The 19,228-nt window shown below is 60.9% G+C and overlaps 1 protein-coding gene across 9 annotated transcripts in view; it reads left to right on the plus strand.

Moving 5' to 3' along the window:
* NOL4L (nucleolar protein 4 like) overlaps window positions 1–19,228 on the plus strand; it is a 127,655-nt gene that overhangs the window by 97,454 nt on the left and 10,973 nt on the right. For all 9 annotated transcript variants that reach the window (XR_012374726.1, XR_003209309.2, XR_012374727.1 and 6 more), the window contains 2 exons: window positions 2,014–2,155; window positions 18,002–18,279. Coding sequence is in view for 6 of the 9 variants with exons in the window: in XM_025876458.2 (XP_025732243.1) it covers window positions 2,014–2,155; window positions 18,002–18,279 (420 nt within the window). In the remaining 3 variants the exon portion in view is untranslated. The remainder of the gene's footprint in view (window positions 1–2,013; window positions 2,156–18,001; window positions 18,280–19,228) is intronic.

The raw sequence follows: 19,228 nt of genomic DNA on the forward strand, positions 1-19,228 counted from the left end.
GGTGGTGATGTGTTTATCTGCTGATTGTCCCTCCCCTGCCCTGCTGGACGGTGAGTGCCAAGAGGGCCAGGACTCTGTCTTATCCACCACACAATTTGCCAGCACCTAGAAAGGTGCTTGGCTCATAGTAGGTGTTCAGTAAATACTTGCTAACTGAATACATGAAGCGCTTTGAGTAGGTGGTGCTTCCGGATGCTAATAGATTCAGTCTTTTAAATCTCGAGTGTTTCAACAACACCCCAGAGCCAGGAGAGGGCCTTCCTACCTCAGTTCAGGCCCTGAGCACAGCATGCCCTGGGCAGCCAGGAAGGAGCAAGGCGCCCAAGCAAGTATGCCCCAGTTCCTGGCTTCCGGAGCCTGGATGGGCTCTATGCTTCCAAGGGTCCTCTCTCCTGCCAGTCTCCCCTCTCCCTCTTAGGTTCCATCCTGGGGGCACAGGGGACAGTTTTGTTGTCCCTTTGTGCAGAGAGAGCCTCTTGAACATGCGTGTCCCCCCGGGGGTGAGAACATAGTCTGGGGGAATGTGAGTGAGCATGTTTTCGTCCGAGGAAGACGGGGCGGATGTGCTTGTGCATACGGAGCAGGGCAGCCTCTGCGAGGGAGGCAGAGTGTGGGGGTGGGAGAGGGCGCAGGAGGACACATGGTCTCTGTCCCCTGAGGCTCCGGGTATGCCTCGTGGGGACCCCCGAGCTGGGCAGAGCTGGCCCTGTGGCCCACCTCGCGCGCTCCAGATCCAGCCGCAGAGGGTGCACACTCGCTGCACAGAAGCAGTAAATTCCAGGAAACTCCCTGCCAGCCCAGCGGGGTGGGGGAGGGGTGGAGGATAATCCACACTGGTTCCCTAGCACTTGGAGAACAGATGTGTCTGCCTCAGGGACAGCCTCTGAAGAAAAGTTCCAACCAAAGTGTGTTTGCTCATTATAAAAGAGTTGTCTGTGAGGGGGCCCTGGAGGGGAGGCTTTTTTTTTGGGGGGGGGGCTCTGCCAGAGGTCCTTACTGGGGGCCCCACAGATACCATTGTATCTTGCTAGAGGGGAGAGGGGAGGGGGCGAAGCCAGCTCGGGTGTGGGAGCTGCTGGGTCATCTTTCTTGCATTTTACAGCCAGCTCCCAAACACAGTTGCTTGCAGCTCCTGAAAGAGGCCGGGCCAAGTAGGAGGTGGGGTCCCTTCCCACTGGAGGGCTGGATTGAAGGGGCCCCGCCCTGGGGGTTCCCAGATGACTGGCCAGGGGCTCACTGAAGCCAGCCAGGGGAGAGGAGGCAGGCGTGGTCCTCTCCAGCAGGCCCTCCGGCTGTTTGGAAGGCCCTGGCGGCCCCCCAAGTCCTTGAGCCAAACCCCCTTTTGCGGTCTGATTCGAACCCTCCTCGCCTGCCCCACCCCCTTCCTTCTCTGCACTTCTGGGCCTGGCCTTTTCAGCCCTGGAAGCTGCCCAAGAGCATATCTTTGAAGCCCAGCAAAGGTTAGGAAGGAGGAAGACAGAAATGTCCTCTGGGTTGGGGGAGTGGGAGAAAGGAATTCCATGCATGCTCCACAGGAGCTGGAGTTGGGGCGGCAGGCCTAGTGGGGGCGATGGCTTGGCCTTGCAGCTCACAGGCAGGTCCTGCTACCCCCTTCTGGCCGCCAGGCCCTGTGCACAGTAAGCCCTCTTCTCTGGGCTGTGGGCAGGGAGAGGGGAGCTGTGGCCCTTGTTTACAGCGCTTGTCTCAACCTTGGCTCACAAGGGTACGAGCCAGGCCCTGCTAGCTGCCCTTACAGGATGCAAGACCTCATAATTGTCTTCAATTACAGACCTCGCCGGCCCTCAGCCCTGGCTTCCGACAGGAACCAGAGCCCGAACCACTTCCATGGGGGGCAAGGGGAGCAACCCAGCCCCTACTGCAAGGTTTGGGGGCTCCAGGTGGCCTTTGGGCACTCCCAAATGCCCACAGGACCCAGGGTTCACCGAAACTGCTGCTTCGGGGCTGTGGAGAGCCTGTGCCTGTTGAACATCCACCTTCTTTGTCCCCGATCAGGATGAAACTTCTGTGAGCAGTGAAGATTTTGATATGAACGACTCCACATGGATGTCAGCTGACCCACACCTGGCCTCCAGCCTGAGTCCCAGCCAGGACGAGAGGATGCGGAGCCCTCAGAACCTCCACAGCCAAGAGGACGGTGAGTGTCCCTTGGCGGCTCGCGGGGGAGGGGCCGCGCCCACTACCAGAGGGGCCGTGGGATCTGGGGCTGGGGCCTCTGGGGGTGGCCCAGGTCCAGGCTTCCAGCTGCCCCTGGTGTCCTGGGTGTCTCCGCCAGTGCCCCAACCCCTGGTGCCAGGGGGAACAAGTCCTCCGGGAGGGAGATGGATAGAGCCCTCGGGGGCCGGCAGCCCTACGGGGTGTCGTGTCTGCGCTGATGCTCGTGGGGTGGTGGGGTATGGACGTCGACGTTACCACAGTTCAGGTCTGGGAAGGTCATTAGCCAGTGTGCCTGACCCAGAACAGTCCAGCTGCCCAGCCACGAAAGCAAGAGTTGGGCTTCTGTAGCTCGACATGCAGCTCAACATGAGGCTGTAGGACAGGGTCCCTGCCTGTCACCTGTGAGCCAGCAGGCAGTGCACTTGTCCACTGTGTGTCCCCAGCCTCTTAGGATGAGAAGTGGCTCGGCTGAGGAGCTTCCCACGCGCTGGCTCCCCGCTGCCCTCCAGGACCAGCCAGGCAGCCTCCTCTGGCCTCCCTCAGAACAGACGCTTTCCCCTTGGGATGGGAGAGTTGGAGTCCCAAGTCAGATCCCAGGGGTCCACTCTGGAGTGCCTCTGTGGAGCCCCCAGGCGGCTGGGGCTCTGGGGGCACCAGCGCCTGTGTCAGCTACACGCAGTTGTGGGCGTGGGGTGGCACCCGTGGTCATTGTCTCTGGTGGGGCTCTGTCTGGTTTCCAGGGAGGTGATTGGGGGTGGGGGATGAGCCCAGGGCTGAGCCTCAGAGATGTGGGGTGTAGAGCCTGCAATTAGGAGGGGTCAAAGTTCGGGGCCTGGAATGCGAGAGGGAAGTGCAGGGTTAAAAAGGGGTGTAATGTTAACTCTGCGAAACGGGTTAGCCTTAAAGAGTAAATAAGGGGTAGGAGACTTGCAGTTTGGGTCAAAGTTCGTCTCCATGGCAGAACCCGCGCCTGCTCGACTGCCCTCACGGGCCTGAATCCGGCTTTGTCTGAGAGGAGACCTAGCCTGGAGGCAGCTGGGGAAGCTGGGCCAGGGGCTGGGGAGCCCAGGGGGTGGTTTTGCCAGGAGTGGGGTACAAGGCTGCTGGGAAAGAAAAGACTTTTGTGCCCTGACACCTCGTGAGGTCAGCACGTTCCCCTCGTGCTGTGAGCCTCCCCACCAGAGCCTCCCAGACCAATACCACCTCCCAGTATTCCCATGGGGTGGGGGCAGCCACATGCTGCTGGGGGCTCCAGGGCTGGGAAGTGCCCAGCAGCTGACCTCCCTTCTCATCTGAGCTGATCGAAGGCCACACCCAAAGGCCCCACCAAGGACCAAGCCAGCAGAGCTCAGCCAAGGGCATAGGGTTATACTTTCCCAAGAAGGATTCAGAACATTTTTTTTAAAAACCTGAGTAGTAGGACTGAGTGGGGGCCATATTCCTTTAACTCATTCTTGAAAAATTCTTCTGTTATTATTGCTCAGAACCACCCTTTGGGAGTCTGATCTCTGTTGGAGACACTTCCCAGAGAGATTTGGCGCTTTGGGGGGTGGTGGGCGGGGGTCTCCAGGATCAGATAACAGAAAGGAGTGTTTCTGTGGGGGGTCACGGCTTCCTCAGCATCAGTTGCCCAGCTGCCTGGGGCTTGGTTGATCATGAAGATGAAGTGGAGAGAAGCAGAGATGGGGGGGGGGCGTTCAGCGCATCCTCTGGCTGGTCCTAGGGGAGCCTACCTGGGTGTGATCATGCACAGCCCCCTGCCCCTCCTGTCGCCTCGGGCCCTCCTGGTACAGGGGCTGAGGCGGGCTGGCCTGCTAACAGTATGAGGGTGTTTATCAGGGCGGGCAGCCAGAGCTGGAGACAGGGACGATGGTGTTGACTGGGATACCATCAATTTAATTATTTAATCAGAGGCTGTGTCTGGTGGCTGTGGGCTGATGTGCTGGCCAGAGGTGGACCTAGACCCATTACAGGGGGTCACAGGCCTTGAGAAGGCCCAGCTGTCCACCCGGTCTGTGCTGCCCCTTCTGATTCTAGATCTGTTGGTGACCGCTGTGTTTCTCCAGAGCAGTGGGTTCCCGTAGGGTTTTGGCTGGGTCCAGACCTAGCCCCGAGTCCTCGTCCCGCCCTCCAGCCCCCACGGTGGCATGCAGCCAGCTCCCCTGTCTGGAGGTGCTCACGGTGTGGACACAGGCCGAGACCCTGCTCCCATCAGCTAGTCAATGGGAGACGGTCGGACTACAGGGTGTTCTCATGTCCCCCATTGTTGATGACAGGCTGGGGTGGGGACAGGCCAGGCAAGGGCTCGGGTTGACCCTGTACTCTGAACCCAACCAGCAGCCCTCCGTGGTGGCTTGCTGTGTGGTCTCTGGCTATCAGTCCTCCATGGAACTGGCAAATTGGAAAGATGAGGTCTGAAGCCCTCATTGTGAGTTCTGCAAGGCACAGACCATGTCAATCTTGCTCTCTGCTCTGTCCCCAGTGACTCCAGCTGCGTGCTTGGCACGTTTGAGGGGACTGCTGAATATTTGTTGCCTGAATGAATAAAGAAACAAACATTTATCAAGACCTACCCCCGAGCGCACCATCCAGAGGGGATATAGGTCCACCCCTTGTTGGGGACAAGTTGGGCTCTTTGTTCTGGAGGACATCCCCAATCTGAGCACCTGGGTCTTTTGCCTTAGCCAGAAAGTGTGGGGACCCCCAAGGCTGTGCCGGGGAGCATCCCCCATGCTGGCCAGTCTTGCCGCCCAGAAGCATCTCAGGAAGCCAGGTAGTTTGCACATGATTCACACCTGTCGGTGGATGTGTTGGAGCCCTTCTCTTTCTCCGCCCTTCTTCGCCCCCCCTCTTCTTCCTCCTCCTCCCCCCCCCCCCCAAACCTTTCAAACTGTAACAAACGCAGATGAGGACTGGCAGGCAGGGGAGGTCCCAAGGCTGAGACCAGAAACGCATGCGCACACCCACTGTCCTCCCCGCCCCCCCCAGCCTGTCCCTGTGGCTCATGGAGCTGGAGCGGGCCTGTCCTGAGACGGGCACGGTGTGCTTCCCCCGCACACGGCCACCACGGCCGGCAGGCATTCACGGCACAGGCCTCTTGTCTGGGTGCTGTTCGGGGCTCCCTGGGATCTCAGCAAACACTGGGTTGGGGGGCACCACGCGCACAGTGCTCCCTCCCTGGGGGCTGTAGCCGCCACGGGTGAGCACGTGACTTTTGTCCTCGCCTCACAAGACGTGGAGATGAAGAGAATTGGGGTGATCGGACCAAACTCGGGAGGTGGTGCTGAGCCTGCCGCCTTCTCTCCGCCTTGGCCAGTGTCAGCCTTGTGTGAAGCTCCCCAGAGCCGGGCAGGGGAGCCTGGGAGCCTGGGAGCCGAGAAGAGTCCCCCTTGACACTCGGGGCACTGGTTTCTTGGGGCCAGAGTGATCTAGGCTGTTCCTGCTGCTGCCTCTTGCCCATGTGTGGCCGAGTCTTTTCCAAACCCGCTGCTCAGCCCTATCTGAGGCTTTGGGCTTTGAGTCCAAACAGAGCTCTGTGCACTTCGTAGGTGCCTAGAAAAACCCTTGGCCCAGGGGCTGCCTTCTGGGGGGAGAGAGAAGATACCTGGGAGAAGCCAACTGTTGGGACTTTGTCCAGAGACACTGTAGTCTAGTGTTGATTTGGGACCAAATAGTATGTCCGTCTGTCGTTACACCCAGTCATTGGGATGATCTGTGTGATGTCCACCTCTCCCCCAGATAGCATAGCACCCTGGAAGCTAGGACCCCAGCACCCGGCACAGTGCCTGGCACAGAGCAGGTGGGGGGGGGTGTCTGTTAAATGAATGAGTGAACAGAAACACACCCGAGAGCGCACACACACAGGCCAGGTGAGCCGGCAGGCGTCCTGAACTTCGCCGACGGGGCTAGGCCGGGGTCTGGGGCTGCAGCTGGCGGAGCCAGGCGAGGGCCCACTCCTTGATTTCCCCTCGATGTGCTCCACTGGCCTCTTGTTCTGCCCCTTCCTGAACGGAAAATGTGAGGCCTGGCCTCCAGAAGGGATGCGAGGGGGTGGGGAGCGGACATTACTCACCTCCCCGGCAGACAGGAAGCCAGCACCAGCGGAGAGCGGAGGGTCCCGCTTCCCTCTTCCTGCACTGTCGTCTTCCTGCAGGGCCGTGGGGGTGGGGATGGCTGGGCCAGGGCCCGGTGGTGGCCTGGGGCCTTTCAGGGCCTCTGGTTTGTGCCTCTCAGATGAGACCACTCCTCCAGGCCTCTGGGGCCCCCCCTCCAACTTCCCCCCTTCCCTCCCTCCAGTGCGGGTGCTAGGGTTTGGAGGAGCCTCCCGTCCGGTGCCCATTACCAGGCGTTGAGGGGCCTTTGGTTCTTTCAGGGCTCTGAATCGGTTTTGTCATGCCAAGGCTGATAAGCCCTGTTCCTGCCTTTGGGGAGTCTGGTGGGAGAGGAAAGGGCGCAGGCACAGGGGATCCCTGTGGGCTCTAAGCTGCCTGAGGGCAGGCATGCCTCTGCAGAAACATATCTTCTGTTTCCCCTGTTTCACAAGTATTATATTTATTGTAGAAAATTTAGGAAAAAAATGGAGCAAAAAAATCAAAATGACTAGTATTTGAGGCATATTTTTCTCAGTCTTTTCTGTGCACATAATAAAAGTCTTGTTTTCTTAAAAAAAAACAAAAGACAGGGGGATCGTGTCGTGTTGCAGCCCCTTTTTTTCCTCCTAATGTCATTTGCCTCTCCTGTGAGTGATGTGGCATTTTTTAAAGATTGTCCAGTCATCCCAGTGACTGGAATCCCCATTCCCGAGCCTGCCGAGTGCTTGGAGCTATGACCGAGCCTTTCCTACAGGGAAGGACATGTTCTCTCCTGAGAGGGACCACAAGCGACCACAAGGGTCTCTCTGACTCTGGAGCCACGTTTGGGCCATTCATGAGAAGGACATTCAAGTCCCTCTGTTGAGCGTCTGTGGGGCCCAGGCCCGGCACAGGCCCGAGTGTCCTCTTCTGGGGCTTTATCCCCAGCCCCGAGCACGGAGTAGGTGCTCCACAGACGGCGTCTGAGCATCTGGTGGCAGGGCTGGGGGACCAGCGCAGCCCCGCGCAGCAGGCTGTGTTTGGTGCGATGTTGAGGGCAGGCCGAGTGGGCCTGAGGCGTGCCTGGGAAGCTCAGGGAGCAGGTTAGGCGGAGGCTGGGCAGCAAGAAGATGCTGAATGCCAGGGTTGGGGATTTCCTGGGGATTTCGTGTCTCCAGAAGCTCCCTTTGACTCCAGGCTCCAAACAGGAGAGCCGGGGCGGAGAGGGCCACAGCCAGGAGGATGGAGAGAGATGGGGTCACCTCTGTGGGCCGGGTCTTGGCTGGACACGGCTCCTTGCAGGCACTCCGCTGTGGGTCTCCCGAGCTGGTTCTAGCCTGCCCCGTCCTGTCCCTGCGAGGTGGTCTTCCGCAAGTTGTTGGCTCCGATTCCTCGCTTCTGCTTCACGTAGGCCCAGACCCAGGCATATCTTCCAGGTGGATTGTGACCATTGACCCTGGGGTCCTTGGGAGTTCTCTGTGAGAAGCCTAAGGCTTCCTGCCTGCTGCTCTTGTGTCCTTGGGTAGGGCCCGCCACTGCCCAGAAATGCAGCCTGGGCAGCAGGGGCCGTCCCGGCTTTCCTCACCGGCCTGGCCCTCTCCCTGGGTGCCTCCCCCGTCCCTGCAGGGCCGCGTGCTGGGGAAGTGGGCCGGCCATAGCCACGCTGCCCTGCCCTAGGCTCCGTCCTTCCTCGGCTCACTGTGGGGCCTAGGGCAGATCGCCGCCCGCACCAGACAGCCAGATGAGGCAGTGACAGAGCTCAGCACACTCCTGGGATGGGGAGGCTCGACGAATGGTTGTGGGGCCATTTCCTCGTTCGTGGCTGGCCTAGTGCCAGGGGTGGTGCTGGGGGACCGGGTGCCGGGACCCATGGTCAGCTGGCACACGCAGGCTGGGGGGGCTCTCCTCACTGCGCCCAGTTCTCCAGACCCTTCATTAGCCCCACTGGGTCCGGTCCTGTCTCTTTCTCTGTTCAGGTCCCTCTGGGTCCCCTCTGTCCCATGACCCCTGTATGGTTCTGACCACAGCTTCCTTCCATCACACCAGTGTCCCTTGCTCCTGTTCTTCCCCCACCCCCGCCCAGCCCAAGTCTTGCTTCTTTGGAAAGAGAGCTGGAGGGGTGCCTGGGTGGCTCAGTCGTTAAAGCATCTGCCTTTGGCTCAGGTCATGATCCCAGGGTCCTGGGGTCGAGCCCCGCATCAGGCTCCCTGCTCTGCGGGAAGCCTGCTTCTCCCTCTCCCACTCCCGCTCCCCCTGCTTGTGTTCCTTCTCTTGCTGTGTCTGTCAAACAAATAAAATCTTAAAAAAAAAAGAGCTGGAACGGGAGGGCAGGCACTCACAACATGTCCTGGCATCTCGTGAATTCCTGTCCCACACCCCACCCACATGCGCCAGGACCCCGAGTCCTCCAGGACCCTGCTTCTGGATCCGGCAAACCCTGACCGAAGCTTCCACACTGGTGGGCAGCTAAGCAGGCCGCTGTGAGTTCGTGCTGGCACCCAAGGAGAAGGCTTCTGGGCAGCAGTTGCCTCCTGTGCCCCAGCCACTGTGCTGGGCGTGTTCTTGGCAGGGGGCGGGGCTGCTGCTCGTGAGGAGGGGGCCAGTAGGAGTTGGGACCAGGCCATTCGGGCTCGGTCACTGGCATTACCCCTGAGCCCCAGATACTCACCCTCCCACGGGCCCTCGGCTGGGGACGGAGCTCCAGGGCCTGCCACAGCTGCCTCCCTGTGGACCCCACACTCAAGGTTGGGGGTGTCCACCCTGCTCCCTGGTCACTTAAACCGTGGCCTCCCGGGGATGGCTTCTAAGGGACTTCTCCTGCAGGGACCTTTTATGCCACGCGTTCTTTCTTCCACACCTGTTATCGGGGCCCTGCCCAGCCCCCTGACCCTAACTGTCTGCGGTGAGCCTGGAAACTGGGTCTGGGCCTCATTCTCTGGCTGCAGGTCATACTCCCTCCTTCCAGAGCAAGAGCTGTTGTTCCTATTCAAGGCTCCAAACATCTTCACGGAATGACCCTCCTGCCCTCCCCTCCCCCAAGGAACAGAGAACTGGGGCCCAAGTCCTTCCGGTTATTGGCTGTAGGCCACCCTGGCAGTCCCGGGTCACAGGAAAGTGTCCATCATCAGCTGGGCTGCAGGCCGCACAGACAATGCTAGGCTGTCTTGGCCTCTGGCCACTGAGGGGTAAGAGAGGCTGGGAGACAGCACCGAGAGATCCCTTTATCCCAGGAGCAGGCTGGGCCTGCACAGCCCGGGCCTTGTGCAGGCTGCCAGGGTCTGAGGCCCCCAGATGCCTGGGAAGGACATTAGAGTAGGGTGGGCTCCAGAGCCTGAGGTGAGGTTCACCTACTAAGAAAGGGAGAGCAAGACCCCACACACACATCCACCTGGAAGATATGCCTGGATCTGCTGGGCGGTCGGGGAAGTCAGAGCCCTCCCGCTGCTCCCACCCCTCAGTCTTGGGCGCATTAGACCCCAACTTCCCATTGACCCTCTACGGACGCAGCCCCTGGAGAGAAAGCTCAGGGTGGGAGGCATGAAGGAGAGACATTGCCACCCTACCCTGTCCAAGGACGACCTTCCCGGGAACCAGGAAGTGACCAGAGCCACGTTGGCGTCATGGCTCTGACCTAAGGACTGGGATGCACCGAAGCCAGGCCGGCTCCTGGGAGGGCTGGTGGAGGACCTGCCAGGGTCCTCAGACACACCACGCATACACACGGGCTCCGGGGCCTGGGCCCTGCCCTGTGAATCATTCACACATGGTCGCCTGAGGTGTCTCTGTTTGCTCTCGGAACACATGATCTGTTTTGGGGGGGGGAGAGGGGGCAGTGGGCATCTTGGCTAGAGCTTTGTACATTGAATTAGCATTGATTTCTCGCTGCCAGTGCTTGACTTAGAAGGTGGGGCCAGGGAGATGTCGGGCCTGGGAAGACACAGACCCAGCCTGTCCGTAGTGGGAGCGTTTCCCCCTGAGGCGCGTGGACCAGTGTGTGCTGGGGGAGAAGCAGTGGGAAGCGGGGCAGTGGCAGAGGTGGGGGCCGGCCCATAGCACAGATGGGCAAATGGAGGCCGAGAGGAGAAAGAGGGTGGGTGCTTTGGGGAATCAGTGGCCCATCTAGGCTTTGCCACTCACTCTCTGTGACACCAGTGACTTCCCTCAGGGAAATTTTGGTCCCCCCACCTCAAAGCCAGCTGCAGGGCTGGTTGTACAAGTCAGGGACAGTGGGTGTGCCCGGCACCTGACACTTAGGATCCACCCCACTGTGGGTGGCACCGGCCACCGGCTCCCAAGACCTGAACTCAACTTTGGGTTGGACCCTTCACTAGGGGCAGAAGCCCCAGGGTTCCTGCTCTGAGAGAAATGATTTCAGTTTGAGGGGGAAATCCGGAAACCCTGGGTCTGCGCTGATGCTGCAGCCGGAGAGACGCTCCCGACAAGGTTCCGCAGATGGAGGTGCGCCATGTGCAGGGTACACGCTGAGTTTCAGAGACTTCGTAGGAAAGAGGATGTAAAATAGCTCCATTTTAGCACGGTATTGGTTGTTGAAATAAGGCTTTGGATATATTGAGCTAAATAAAATAGATCATTAAAATTCATTCTCTCTGGTTCTTTTGACCTGTTAACTGTGGCCACTAGGAAGCGGGAAGTTCAGCGCATGGCTCGCAGCCCGTTGCTACGAGACCGCGCGCTGCCCTAGGCCCTGAGCACCCACCCAGGTGGCTGTGCTGCTTAAGGGGCCACCGGGCAGGAAGGCGGGGCTGTGGAATGGAGGTGCTGGCATCCCTGGCCTGGTGGCACCAGGAGCCCGGTGGGGAGCAGGGGAAGTGCAAGCGTGCAGTGGGATGCTTAGGAGGGACGGCTAGGTGGGCAGCCGGGGCCTGACCGCCAGACTGCGGGGCGGACACCCAGTGTGGCCCCATCGTGTGGGCATGGTGGGATCCCAGGGGTACTGCCCCCTCCCAGCTCCTCTGTGTCCCCCGTTTGACCCCGTGGCCCTCCCCCTTCCTTCCGGGAGGAAGAGCAGGGTAGCCTGCCAGGAGCCTGGTGCTCCTGGGAACTATGCATCATGTAAACACGGCCCAAGCCACTGGCCTTTGTCAGAGCAGGCGCGGACCGGCCCTGGTGAGGTGCACACCCAAATTCAGAGTGGAGCCGGGGCCCCCAGCCTGCAGCCTAGAGCCCCGGGCGGCCCGCCGGGCCCTGGTGTCTCCGTTGCCCTGGCCCACGGTGGGGCTGCCGGTGGGGCTGTGGGCTCCAGCGCTCTACCCTCCCCCCACCCCCGCCGGCTCTTTTGTGTGTGAATTATTGATGCCCCCTCCCCTCCCCTTCCCTGCATGGCCGCTGCAGCAGCCCATGGAGGAGGGAGGAGGGGGTGTGGGTGCGGCCTCAGCTGCTGCACCTCTGGCCGGAGAAGGCAGCCTGCCTGGCGGATGCCCAGCCCGAGGTCCCAGGAACGGAGTAGCTTCCCACCGTGGCCCAGCCCGCCGCGGGAGCTGGTGTGGGTCTGCCACTGGGAGGGGGTGCCACTGGCCGGGGGGAGGGGGGTGCCGAGCCCGGTGTGGCGATTGGCGGCTCGCACAGAGCCAGGCTTGTGCGGGCTGCAGGGCGCTGGCGCCCACATAAGGGCATTGTTTGCCGAGGTAAAAGGGGTTTTTGTCTCCTTCTGGAGACGGGACAGAGGGAGGAACAATTTCCCCCATTCATCGCTAATTCCCCCATTTGAATAGCAGCACACTGCCCCACGGTAAATAGATGGGCACCGCAGTCCTTCCCTGCCCTAGGCATTCCGGGCACAGGTGGTGGGCTCTGCGTCCTGCCCAGAGCTGGGGAGGCCTGGGTGGGGGGACATGCTCAGAAGGGGTGCATTCCCCAGCCGCTTCCCCGTGGCCATCAGCGGACCCTTTTCTCTGCCGCTCATACGGTCACAGGTGGGGGGCAGTCTTGGCCTGCGGGCATGGTTCTAGGCTCCAGCAGCCTGGCCTCGGGCGGGGTGCCCGTCCCGGAGGGGCCTCCTGGCACGGCGGCAATGATGAGGCCGGTGTGGGGACAGAGGGTCACTTCCAGCCGGGGGTGTGGGGCGGGTTCAGCTGGCACACGTGCCTGCCCGGAGAGTCCCGTGGCCGGAGGCCTGCGCCCCGTAGCTCGGGCCCCGCTGCCCATGGGGCCTGCTGGGTTCTTCCACAGGGTCATAAAGTATCAGAGCCCAAGAGGGCGTCCGCGGCAACTCCCTGGACTGCAGATAAGAGGAGCCAAGGAGACGGGCTGTGCCCAAGGTCGGGAGACAGGGAGGCCCCGCACCTGCTCCCCCCCACCCCCCTGCCGGTCTCATTCGGGAATGGGGCGTGGGTTTGAGTATGTGTCTATAGCTCCTTTAAATCACACTTTTTTGGTGGGAGTGGGGAGGAGGGAAGAATTCAGAGTGGCCGGGAACCTCAGCCTGGGGTGCTGACCCTGCTCTCTGTTCCTTCTTTCCCCAAACGGGTCAGGCACTGCAGGGGCCAGGGCTGCCACCAGCCCCTCCTGGGGCTATCGGCCACCTCAGGACGGAGCCAGGGGACAGACCTGGGGTTTTGTGGTGGGCCTGGCGCTGGCTCCAGGCCCTCTCCTCCCAGAGGGAAGGTTGTGGATCACCCAGAGACCAAACCGGACACACGTGATGCAAGCCTGCCTCCAACTAAGGAAATTATTGGCTCCCATAACCAAAAAGTCTAGGTTCTTCTTTGGTTTTAGGCACAGATGGACTCGGGGGGATTTGTCTGAGCCAGCTATTCAGCCCTGCTGGATGGGCTCAGCAGCCCTGGGGCGTGGGGAGGAGCACTTCTTTCCAAACAGTTCAGCCAGAGCCCCAGGACTGACTTTCATGGGTCCAGCTTGGTCAGATGCCCGCTGGTCACTGGGAAGGGCTGGGCTGACCTGCCAGGCGTGGGACATGTGCTCACCCTGGAAGATGTAGGTGCCCTCACTAGAGGGAGGGGTATGGTTTTTGGAGAGGCAGGAATGATCTGCCCCCCGCCCCCATACAGCCCTGCTAACTCTGGGTCTGCAGGGCGGGGGCAGCTTACCGCGGGGGGTGGGGGGGGGCACAGGCCATAGACATAGTATGTGAGAAGGTGATTAAAATGCTCTGGAAAAAGTAGGTAAAGGGGTCAGCATGGCAGAGTGGGGGCAGGGAGGTCTTACTGAGGTGACCTTGAAGCAAATCCCTGGAGGGGAGGGAATGCACCAGAGAGAGCTGGGGACAGTGTCCTCGGAGGGAAGAGCAGGTGGAAAGGTGTACAGCTGGAGTGGGGTGACAGGCGGCCACCCCTGGAGGGAGTCTGGTTCCCGCTTAGGGGTTTGAACTCAGTCCCTGCAGCTGCCACTGCCCTGGGAGGCGGACAGATCCCCGCCCCCCCCGCCCCCCTACCCCCCCATCCCCCAGCAGCACCTTTGCCCCCATGGGGGGGGCGGTTAGCCTCAGGGCCTTGTCAGCTTCCTCCCACGAGGCTTCCTCCATGGGCTACTTCCAAAAAGCCTTCCCTCCTTTCCTCTCATCTTCTCTCCGCCCCTTCTTTCCTCATAGTGTCTCACCCTCCTCGGGATGAGTTCCGGAGATGGGGCCCTGCAGTCAGGACTGGGGGGTTGAGGAGCAGGGATCAAGGGCCAGAAAGCTCACAACTCTCTTTTTGGAGCCCAGTCTCTTCTAGAACCCTTCTGTTTGGTTTTTTAACTTGCGAGAGTATGAGCCCCCGGGACAGTAACTACCCCTCTCTTTTCACTGTTGCATCCCCAGTGTCTCGCATGGGCCGGACACCCAGTAAGTGCTCAAGCAAGGAAGGGACACGGGTGGGCAGGGCACCACCTCAGAGCTCATGCCTTCCCGCGGTGCTGGGCTCTGAGGGGCCCTTGGAGGTGTGCGTGCGTAGGAAGTAGATGCGTGATGAAGTGAGAGTGTGGGGTGCAGAGAACTCGCTTTTTTTTTCTAGCACCTACTCTCTATACCAGGTATTGTCTATACCTTACAAATCCTGTATTACTGACATGACACCCGTTTGGAAAGGAAACTGAGGCTCAGGGAGGTAAAGTGGCATCTGATGGACAGCCCACGTCCATCCCGCTCCACAGGCCCTCTGCATTCTGCCTAAAACCCGTGGCCTCTCCGGTTGGCAAAAAGTGGACCCGAGTTGTTGACGGCACCGGGGCAGGCAGTGCAGGCCCGCGGTTGGCACGCGGGGCTGAGGTGGCCTGGGCAGAGTGACGGGGGGCACATGCGCTGTGACTCTTCTGTCCCTCTGGTGAGGGCTGTGTATGGCTGGCTTTCCTGGCTGTGGTGTGGAGGCGGAGAACCTTGGCCGGTGGGGGATGCACGGAGCTCATGAACTGGGGCCGCTGGTCTGCTCCAGGTCTTGGATGGTTGGTTGGTTGGTTGGTTTGGGGGGATTTTTGTGGTAAATAGGTATAACATTAAAATTGCCATTTCCACCGTTTTTCAGTATACAATTCGGCAGCATTAAGTACATTGACGGTGTTGGGCGAGCAGCACCATGATTTCCAAAATATGGTTTTCATCAGCCCAAACAGAAACTCTACATCCACCAAGCGGTAGCTCTCCGTGTCCAGTCCTCCCCGCCCCGGGGAGCCCCCAGATGTTTCTGTCTCTGGGAAGGTGCCTCGTCTGGACACTGCATGGAAGCAGACTGTCAGCGCCTGTCCCATTGTGACTGGGCCTCTTTCACTCAGTGCGATGTTTTCTAGGTTCTTCCCCGGTGTAGCAGGTGTCAGGGCTTCATTCCTTTTTATGGCTGAATAACATTCCATTGCATGGATAGACCCCATTGTGTTTTATCCATTTATTTGGCAAGGTTTTTCAAAATGTAAACAATGCAAGTCAGTCCTTAATGTTTAAAATCTGGATAGTTACAGAATGGTGCAGATTCCCAGTTTCTTCTAAACATTTGGAATGCATGATCTGGACTCCTGGTAGCTCACGGTCCCACCTGCCCAGCCACTTGCCTTACTAGCCCAGGGCAGCATCTAAGCAGTGGGAAGCGGGGGCTCGGACTGGAGCCAGGGCCCGTGGCTGTCCGGCTGACCAGCACAGGTGCACAGCCCCGGGGCAAGGGAGTCGGCAGCTCCAAGAGTCCGGGCCACCCCGGGCTCCTGAGCTGCAAGGGGCCCGGGAGTAGGCCTGCCTCCCCTCTCCCCCTTCCCCTGCCCCCCCCACCAGAGTTTTAGGGCAAGGGAGGTCCATCCTCCCAGGAGGTAAGCTGGTCGGGGAGGCAGGCAGTTGGGGTGCCATGTCTGAGCCTGTACAGGGGTTGGGCACTGCGGGAGGCTGTGGGCCTGATGCCCATGCTGAGCGCCGGGACGTTGGCTCACTATGTGCCAAGCTGGTGCCCTCCTAGTAACCCCTCCTCTTGGAGGAGGACAAAGACCTCCAAGGTCAAGCAGCTGGCCTGATGGAGATGGTGCCAGAGTGTGAAGTCTCACCTGCAAGGTGGGCTAAGAATGGGCACCTGCCAGAGCAAATAGGAGCTCATGTGATCAGCCAGTATGGGTGTCCATCCTTGCCTTCCAGCACCTCAGCTCCAGAAGAGGCTCCTAAATGTGTGGAGGCTTCTTCAGCAACAGGTCCTGCCCCGGTGGGAGGTGGGCAGCTGTCAGGACTCAGCTGGGGCCAGGCTAAGGAGGCATGAAGTTTCCCAGGAGGGATGGGCACCGGCTTCGTCAGGGCTGTGAGTACCTCCTTCCTAGGGACAGTAGGGGAGGAGGCCTGCCCTGAGGAGGCAGCAATGAACCAGGCCTTGAAGGTAGACTGAAATGTTCTGAGCTGGAAGCAACATGGCAGGCAGACAGCAGAGCCCAAGCAAAGGCCTGGAGACGTGAGGCCCCACGGTGGCCGGCAGAGTGGGACCCGGGCTACAGCAGTCACGGGACTAGGAACACAGCCCACAGGAGTCTGGACTGTATTTTTCTATGTTATTCAGCAGGCTGTGGAGAACAGGCAGGTTATGGGGTGATGAAAAAGGTGGGGTGGAGACTGGGGTGGGACTGAGGGGAGGGAGGGCAGCCACTCTCCTGTGGTTCAGTAATGTGCGTCTGTCCCTCCAGGACGACTGGCACCCGGTTGGTCATCGTGACTCTCTTCCCAGCCCGGGACTGGGCCAGCCTGCAGTAGGTGCTCAGTAAATACTGCTGGGTAATTTGTTCATTCCACAAACGTCTAGATCGGTTGCTGGAGATACTGCGTTAGGAGAATCTGGCCTATCTGTGATGGGGGGGGGGGTGCGGCAGATGGGTGGTGAGGGCCCAGAGGTTGCAGGACCCCAGGCCCGGGGGGCAGGGGGAGACACGGACTCTTGAGGTGCAGCGGAGCAAGCAGGGAAGCTGTGGGGCGGCTCGAGCCTGGAGCTGACCTGCAGGAGGATGCAGGGAGCGGTGGCTGCCCAGAGGAAGAGGAAGAGGAGGGGAGGGGCAGCCTAGCCCGGGGGACCTGCGACAGCTGAGGGGGAGGGGTGCCACTTTGCCGCGGCTTTTCCCATCCCCCTCTGCCCAGGGCTCGGCGGCTTGATGGGCAGCCGTGCCCCGCCCCCGGGCAGCCGGGAGGCCAGCGATTGGTTGGGGCTCTAGAGCCGCTCGGTCGCCATGGGGACGCTCTGGCGGTGCGCGTGCCCAATGCCCAGCCCCGGGGACTAAATCTTCATAATCTGCTGGCTGGGAGAGTGGGGGTGGGGTCTTGCGCGACCCTGGCCTGGGGGAAGGGGCGGCCTGGGAGGCGGTCAGGGCTCACTGTGGCTGCCCCTCCCCCAGCGTCTCTGGGTGCTGGGGCCGGCCGGCCTGGCACCTGGGCGCCACGGGGAACCACGTGGTACTCACCTGACAGTGACCCCGGGAGCTCGGAGTATCTTTGGCCTCTGCCGTCTCAGCTGATCAAGCAGGAGGCTGGGCCTGGATTGGGGAGAGGGGCCTGGAATTTTATCTGAAAATGTCTAGCCCCTTCGTTCAAGTTTGTCTCCCCGGATTCCCCAGGCAGTGTTGTGCTCTCCGCAGCAGGGGGCGCCCTCAGCAGAGCTTTGTCGGGCTGTCACCTCTGGAAAGCGGCGATGGCCCATTGAGGTGCAGGGAATGCAGAGGCCAGATCCTGGAGCCCTGGCTCGGGATGTCCAAGGCCACGTGGCCTCACCCCGAAGGCGGCTTGTGGGGGGCACACTGTGGGTAGGCGGGGCCTGCTTGCGGGAAGGAGTGGGTAACTGAGGGGTGGGGGGGGCACAGTGGGGCATCAGCTCCTTCTCCTTGGGCAGATGAAGGAAGCTGAGAGCCTGCTGTGGGGAGAGGGTGTGAAGGGGCAGGGCAGTGGCGATTTAGAGGAAGGGGGGTTGCTGGTCAGGCCCCAAGCAACCTCTGGGGTTATCAAGGACCTCTGGCATGCAGCCACTCACTCCCAGGCCCTTGAAGCCGGGCCTCCCTTCAGCCTGGATGTGGTGCCTCGGGTGTGGAGTGCAGGAGACCACCATGCCCTGCACGCCCCACGGCTGCTCCACCCTGATGGCCTGGTTCCGGCAGAGGGACCGTGCCCCTACATCGGCTAGGGGCAGAGCTAGCCTCTTGGAGCCCCTAAAGGGGACAGCCGTGCTCACCTCCTGCCCAGAGATGCTGGTGAGGACAAGATGGGGCAAGTATTCCCTGGGGCTGCCGTGGCCACGATCCCCCAGGGGGCCTTAGGGGACAGTAGGTGCTGCGGTGGAGCCTCACACCCAGGCCTCTTGTTCCAGATGACTCCTCCTCTGAGAGTGGCAGCGGCAATGGCTCCTCCACCCTGAACCCATCCACATCGAGCAGCACGCAGGGCGATCCCGCCTTCCCCGAGATGAATGGCAACGGCGCCGTGGCCCCCATGGACTTCACCGCCACCTCTGAAGATCAGCCCATCAACCTGTGCGACAAGCTCCCGCCGGGCACAGCGCTCGGCACGCCCTCCTACCCCTCCGACGGCTGTAGCACCGATGGACTGCGGAGCCGTGTCAAGTACGGGGTGAAGACCACCCCTGAGGTGTGTGGGGCTGTGGGCCCCCCGGAGCCGTGAGCCCCCTTCTTCCTGTGCCTGTCAGGGCGGTGCGAGGCTGACATGAAATGCTTATGTGCCCAGAGCCGGGACGCCAAGTCAGCGTGGAGGCCCTGGCCGCTATGCCGGGCGTTCTGCGGAGGCTCAGGAATGAGATCACACGGCGTGTGACCTCAGGCTAGGCCTTCCCTTCTCTGAGCAGGTGTCACCTCCTGTGAAGAGGCCTTGGCCCCGGCCTCAGTGGAGGTGGTGGGTGATGAGTGGCCTGTTCCGCTCTACCCGAGAACAGAGTCTGCTGCAGATTAGAGCAGCAAGGGGCCGCACTGAGCACAGAGGCCCCGCCTTTCGGGGCTACTCTGCCTGCCTGTCCCCATTTCACAGATGGTGCACAGAAAGAACGAGGCCTCTGAAGCCCCAGGGATGTGGATGTTTGAAACTTGGTAGATCAGGCTGATGTGGGCTGCGCATGGAGGAAGGGTGGCCAATGCTGGTGCCCTCGCCACCTGAGCACTGCCCCCTGCCTCCCGGGACCCACCCCCTCACACTTCTGCAAGCTGCCTCTGGGCCACTAAGGTCTCCTGCAGTGGTGCAGTGCAGCACTGGGCACGGGAACTGTCTCGGGAGAGTTTTCTCCTGCCAGGGCGGCGGAGCCAGAGGTGACTTCTCAGAGCCCTGCACCCCTGGGCGCCAGCCATGTCCCCCTACACAGGTTCCTCCCCCTCCCTGGGCTGCCTTCTGCTGCAGAGGGCGTGGGGTGGGTGCCAGGGCTTGCCTCTGATGGCCCATCTCACGGGAAAGTTCTTTCCAGATGAGTGGGTGTTCAGTTGTCACCGTATGTCTGAGCTCGGGCCACGGAGCAGGTGCTGACCAGAGCGCGGCCTTCGCCTCCCAAGTGCGAGGGGCAGGCCTAGCTGCTACCTGCGCTGAGCAGAGAGCC

The sequence above is a fragment of the Callorhinus ursinus genome, unplaced genomic scaffold (assembly GCF_003265705.2).
Source record: "Callorhinus ursinus isolate GAN/ISIS: 27379988/994484 unplaced genomic scaffold, GSC_fseal_2.0 scaffold38, whole genome shotgun sequence".
Classification (NCBI taxonomy): Eukaryota; Metazoa; Chordata; class Mammalia; order Carnivora; family Otariidae; genus Callorhinus; species Callorhinus ursinus.